This window comes from Myotis brandtii, unplaced genomic scaffold (genome assembly GCF_000412655.1).
Source record: "Myotis brandtii unplaced genomic scaffold, ASM41265v1 scaffold482, whole genome shotgun sequence".
Lineage (NCBI taxonomy): Eukaryota > Metazoa > Chordata > Mammalia > Chiroptera > Vespertilionidae > Myotis > Myotis brandtii.
In genome coordinates this window covers 522488-528825 of record NW_005368420.1, presented here as the reverse complement: position 1 = coordinate 528825, position 6338 = coordinate 522488, and the positions used below count along the sequence as shown (strand labels likewise).

Below are 6338 nucleotides of genomic sequence, written 5' to 3'. Positions count from 1 at the left end.
TATATATATTTTTTTTTTAAAATTGATTTCAGAGAGTAAGGGAGAGGGAGAGAGAGATGGAAACATCAATGATGAGAGAGAATCATTGATCGGCTACCTCTCCTGCACACCCCCTACTGGGGATTGAACCCTCAACCCAGGCATGTGCCCTTGACTGGAATTGAACCTGGGACCCTTCAGTCTGCAGGCCGACGCTCTATCCATTGAGCCAAACCGGCTAGGGCAAAACAGATTTTTATTGAGCAGTTACTATGTGCCCTGGGGATAATGTAAGAGGGGACTTCCCCGATGTGCTGGCTCACAGATAGCCTGACACTGAGACGACTAGTATATCAGCGTGCCTGAGGGAGCACCACTTTTAGGGACATTTATTTCAGGGTTCTCCTCCCCCCTCCTCTGGTTCCGGATCAGAGACAGAATGGAAATTAGTCTGTCAGGATCGAAGGAAGGGAGCATCTTTGCCACCAACAGGCTCTTTGGTGACAGTCAGCCCTCTGGTGGGGTTCAGTTATATAAACTGAGTCTGGGTCTTTTTTAACTTCTGAAATACAGACATTAAAGCCATGTTTCTTTTATAACAGTGAATAATGCCTTCTTTCTGAAAAAAAATGACGACTTTCCCTAAAACAGAAATGTACCGCTTTTCTTCTGCTTGGTGTAGGCACAGTAGCTAACAGCAAAATGCTTTGTCATTTTGGAACTCATTCAAGTTAAGTTTCACAACAACCATAAGATAGATAAGATGGCTATTAGTATTCCCACTTGACTGATGATGAAACAGGCCACGTGGCTTCACCATGAGCACAAGGTCACTGTATCTGAACGAGAATTTTGGTTTCCTGAGTTTGCTCCCAGGTTTGCCCCCAGTATGTTCAAATCACTCAACCTAAAAAAGCAACATCACTTTCTATCATAATCCCCTTAAGTTACTTATTATAACAAATCTCAACTGTTTCCTTTTGCACTTTTTTTTTAGAAATATATTTTGATGCATTTCAGAGAGGAAGAGAGAGAGAGAGAGAGAGAAACATCCATGATGAGAGAGAATCATTGATCAGCTGCCTCCTGCACGCCCCACACTGGGGATCAAGCCTGCCACCCAGGCATGTCCCCTGACCGGGAATCAACCTGAGACCTCCTGGTTCATAGGTCAATGCTCAACCACTGAACCATGCCAGCTGGGCTCCTTCTGCACTTTAAAAAATATACTAGTATATCAGCGTGCCTGAGGGAGCACCACTTTTAGGGACATTTATTTCTCATCTCTGCCCCTCCCTCAGGTCGTGGAGTCCTGTGTGGAAGGTGTCTGTAAGCCAGACCACAGGATCTACAAGCTGTGCTTGGAGCGGCTGGGCCTACAGCCTTCGGAGTCCATCTTTCTTGATGATCTTGGACAGAATATCAAAGCAGCTGCCAGCCTTGGTATGCGCACCATTAAGGTAATGGTCATTAGTCTTTGAACTCCACTCTCCTCCAGGCCCTAGTGTGAGCATTTCTGTGCAGTCCTCTTGCATGCATTGCTGTAGCTGCCTTTAGTGCGTTTCCCCTGTGTCGCTGTGTTGTTGTTGTTTTTTTTTAATATATTTTATTGATTTCTTACAGAGAGGAAGGGAGAGGGATAGAGAGTTAGAAACATCGATGAGAGAGAAACATCGATGAGAGAGAAACATCGATCAGCTGCCTCCTGCATACTCCCTATTGGGTATGTGCCTGCAACCAAGGTACATGCCCTTGCCCGGAATCGAACCTGGGACCCTTGAGTCCCCAAGCCAATACTCTATCCACTGAGCCAAACCAGTTAGGGCTCTGTGGTCTTTTTTAATTAGGAAATCTGTGTGACTAGCTGCTTGTATTTTTAATGGAAGTAAGACAAACACACCAAGAAGGCAGCTTGAGAAGAGTTACACACGGAGGTGAAGGGCAGGCTGTAGGCATTCGGGATGGCAGTCAGACTGTCCAAGTGATGCTCTTCTGGGTGGGGAGCCAGCAGCACCAGCCACATGGACCACCCAGGAGACCTGTGAAGCGCGAGAGGCCACGTGGGAGGGTTCTTGGTCCACATTGGAGTTTTCCTTTTGACACTGACAGGCTCACGGGACAGAGTGGATGCTGTGGCACGAGGAGGGGCTCAAGATGTTCTTCCCTCCTGGCACGAGGCAGTGCCATGGACTCTTAACCGGGACTCTCCCCAGGAGATAGAAATCTTACTGCATTTAGGAGTCAAGGAGGAAGAGGTCTACGGCAGTGATGGCGAACCTTTTGAGCTCGGCGTGTCAGCATTTTGAAAAACCCTAACTTAACTCTGGTGCCATGTCACATATAGAAATTTTTTGATATTTGCAACCATAGTAAAACAAAGATTTATATTTTTGATATTTATTTTATATATTTAAATGCCATTTAACAAAGAAAAATCAATTAAAAAAATGAGTTTGCGTGTCACCTCTGACACGCGTGTCATAGGTTCGCCATCACTGGTCTACGGTTTCCTCATTAGCTGAATATCCTGACTTCAAAGGCCTTGCTCAGAGAATGGAGTTCTTGGTATTTCCTCCTAAAAATTACCATCTTAGAGAACAGACAGGAAGACTGGCCAAGGCTGACAGGTCAAGGTGGCATGTTCAATATTTCCTCTGACACCAGGTTAATGACCCAGAAGCTGCAGTAAAGGAATTAGAAACTCTTTTGGGCTTTACCTTGAGAACGGTTATTCCAAACACGCGTCCCGTGAGAAAGACAATGGAGATTCCAAAAGATTCCTTGGAGAAATACCTCAGAGACTTCCTGGGGACCCAAACCACAGGTATGTGAGTTTTTGTATTTTGTAACTCTTCCCAAGCCTTCAGGCTGCTTTTCACTGTCAAACCCTAGTGTGGAATGCACCAGAGACAGAGGCAATATGGTGAGGAGACAGCCCCCGGGCCGCCCAGGGGATCTGAGCGCTGCTCTCAGTGTTGCGTGGGGAAACGCATCCGCCTCCTCTTTTATGGATCCCGAAAGTCTACTTGCCTGCTCTTCCACTGACAGCGGATGTGGCAGCCGCGCCTGCAAACAGCTGTCAGGGAGGAGAGGAACCTGGGGACTGTAGGTGGCCCAGGGGCGCTTGAATGTTTCTCATTTTTTCGAGATGACAGGCTGTTTGTAAAGAAAACTTCAAAGTTGCATAAACAGAAAATGTGACAAGTTGTCTCCATCTCTTCAAAGGCCCCACCCTCCTTAACCTTCCACCCTCAGAAAAACAGGTGCCTTGTGAGCTTTTGAAGACATTTCTACCTGGTGATAAAGTTTCGCCTCACCCCGTTGATCCCTGAGAAAGGCTGTTTGTATGGAGTTCATGTTATGACGTGCCCTAGTGATTGGCACATTCTTAGTGCCTCCACAAAGCTGAGGGGCCCTTTACCTATCCAAGTCCTAGGCAGGCCTGACCCCGCTTAGCTTCTGATGAGATCGGCGTGTTCAGGGTGGTATGGGCTCAGGCTGAGGGGCCCTTTCTGACCAACAGAGAACTCTGGCAAATGCCCATTTCCTGCTCTTCTGAGCAAGTGAAATGAATCTACGTCCAGAGTTTAGTCTTACTATGAAGCTGAGGGCTAATTAGGATGTTTCTGTAAGAGAGACAAAGCATTCAGCCTGCTGGGCAGGGAGATCGCATCTCATGAAAGCAGCTTTGGCTCTGGCTGTGGGCCCTGCTTCGCTCCTTTCAGCTGTCGCACCCGTGTCAGGCGTGGTTGGGCTGAGCATGGGCTGAGGGACACACAGGGCACTTTTCATCTTCCGGCTTCAAGCATTCCATTTAGCAAGTTGGGTTGCCATGACTGTGCTTGTGGTTGATAAACACAGCTAAAAAGCTTTTCTTCACAGAGCAGGAGTTGGCAAGACGGACAAAATTGTGAGGGCATTATTGTGGTGTAAATCCAGTGGCCTAGCCACACTGCAGTGGCCTGAGATCTGGACCCAAGCTGGTGGGGCATGGTGCCATTCCTCTAGTACATCCCAAACTCTGGACTCATTACAAAGAAAGAACGTCTTTCCCCATCTGCCCTTCAGAGCTGGTTTGAGTTTTCTTTGTTTTCAAACTTGCAGGCCCATTGGAACTCCTTCAGTTTGATCACGGGCAGTCAAATCCAACGTACTACATCAAGCTGGCTGGTCATCAGCTGGTTCTGAGGAAGAAACCCCCCGGGACACTCCTTCCATCTGCCCACGCAGTGGAGAGGGAGTACAGGTAAATACCCAGGGCCAGGCGCACTCCCCCACTCCCCCTTCGCAGCTCAGCCCCCAGGTCACCAGTCAGCACTCCATCAAGTGCCTTGAGACATTTAAAACTACAAGTGTGACTCTCCAAAATTATTTCAAGTAAGAACAGTAACCTAGTTTCATTTTTAAGTTTGTTTTCGTTTCTATACCTAAACCTGTAGGAGACTAGACTTTTTTGGGACTTTTAGATGAAAAAAGGCATTATTAAGAAACTCTTTAGTCTTATCCTTAGCCTTAAAGACTCTAAGACCTTTAGTCTTAAAATCAATATGTTAGTGAGGCTACAACCCAACAAACATGGCCATGAGTTGACTGTTGTTGGAACTGAGTGATGGGTACATGGGTTTGTTTTTATATGACTCTCTCTACTTATGTTTGATATTTTCCATAATAAAATGTTGAAAATAATAAAAGTATTATAACTCATCCCAAGTAAAATAGTTTGTTTTGAGACAGGAAAATTTAAATGGAGTAGGTTCACACAAAACTAGCTCTAAATCTCTGGCGAGTGAGTACTGAAGCAAGGAGTGGGCTCTGGGCTGGGGTTTCCTCTTCCTCCCAGTCTCTTACTGCTCTGCAGAAGGAAAGGTGCAGAGAGTAATATGGACAATGTGAGTTTAGTCTATTCAACTTAATGTAGTTATTGACTGGTTGATGTAGGCCTATAAGTTCACTATTTCTTTTTTGTGTTTCATCAGTTTTATGTTCTTCTTGCCTACTTTTGGGCCAATTGAAATTTTTTTAGAATTACATTTTAATTTCTGCACGGAATAATTTTTAAATGAGAAAATAATTGTAAGGAAGTCTCAGCAGTCCTTCCCTCAGTGGTGCTCATTCTCCTTTGTCCTGGCAGGATCATGAAAGCCCTTGCGAGCGCTGGAGTACCTGTCCCCAAAGTTCTTGACCTCTGTGAAGATTCAAGGTGATGTTCCAATTGATTTATTTAATATATTTTTATTGATTTCAGAGAGGAAGGGAGAAGGAGATGGAAACATTAGTGGTGAAAGAGAATCATTGATCAGCTGCCTCCTGCATGCCCCCACTGGGGATCAAGCCCCAAAGCCAGGCATGTGCCCTGATCAGGAATTGAACAGTGACCTCCTGGTTCATAGGTCAACACTCAACCACTGAGCCACACCATCCTAAACAGATTTATTTTTCCCGTTGTCTATTCAACCTACAAAAGAGAAAAGCCAGTACACTAACTCAGATTCTAGTTTGTTAGAGTAAGGACAAATAAATTTGGTAGAAAAGAAACTTTATAGTAACTCCCCCAGAAGGTCATAGATATTTAAGTTATCCTGAAAGATAAAGAAATGCCTGCTTTTGTGAAATTTGGTAGAAAACATCTGTTTTCTTTTTCTTTTCTTTTTTTAATCTTCACCTGAGGATATTTTTCCATTGATTTTTAGGGAGAGTAAAAGAGAGAGGGAAAAAGAGAGAAACATCGATGTAAGAGAAACACATCAATTGGTTGCCTCTGCATGAGCCCTGACCAGGGCCCGGGCCGTGGAGGAGCCTGCAACCAAGGTACATGTCCTTGACTGGAATCAAACCCGGGACCCTTTGGTCTGCAGGCTGATCCTCTAGCCATTGAGCCAAACCAGCTAGGGCAAAAACATCTTTTTTTTAACATTCTAAAAATATATATCCATCTAGCTTATATTGTTTGCTTTTGTTTAATTCTTTTATTGTAGCCTTTCTAAACATTTTAAATTGCTTTGTAATGTTTTTGAGTCTGTCCTTTTTCCTAACTTTATAACTATGAGAATTGTGAAATATACAGAAAGAATTGAAAGAAGAAATATTGTTTAAAAAAAGAAATAATAGTATAATGAGCACCCATTTATACTTCATCTAGATTAAACCATTGTTAACATTTTGCCACATTTCCTTTCTATATATGTGTGTGTGTGTGTGTATGTGCATATATAGATGTGTATGTGGATTATAGATATAAATTAATTTTATATAAATAGTAACAATTATATGTAAAATATTGGATATATCATAATATAATTAAATATAATTATTTTATATATAATTATTTTATAAATAAGTATATTTTATGTGTATAAATT

At 43.5% G+C, this 6338-nt stretch overlaps 2 protein-coding genes across 2 annotated transcripts in view; one reads left to right on the top strand and one right to left on the bottom strand.

The window, feature by feature from the left end:
* Positions 1–6338, bottom strand: part of BRAP (BRCA1 associated protein) — a gene marked incomplete at its 5' end in the record, with an annotated part of 76872 nt that overhangs the window by 39183 nt on the left and 31351 nt on the right. The gene's annotated exons all lie outside the window — the stretch shown is intronic.
* The window catches only part of ACAD10 (acyl-CoA dehydrogenase family, member 10), a 31922-nt gene that overhangs the window by 6480 nt on the left and 19104 nt on the right, over positions 1–6338 (top strand). The window contains exons 4-7 of the mRNA XM_014547707.1: positions 1281–1439; positions 2644–2803; positions 4084–4225; positions 5111–5179. Coding sequence (XP_014403193.1) covers positions 1281–1439; positions 2644–2803; positions 4084–4225; positions 5111–5179 — 530 coding nt within the window. The remainder of the gene's footprint in view (positions 1–1280; positions 1440–2643; positions 2804–4083; positions 4226–5110; positions 5180–6338) is intronic.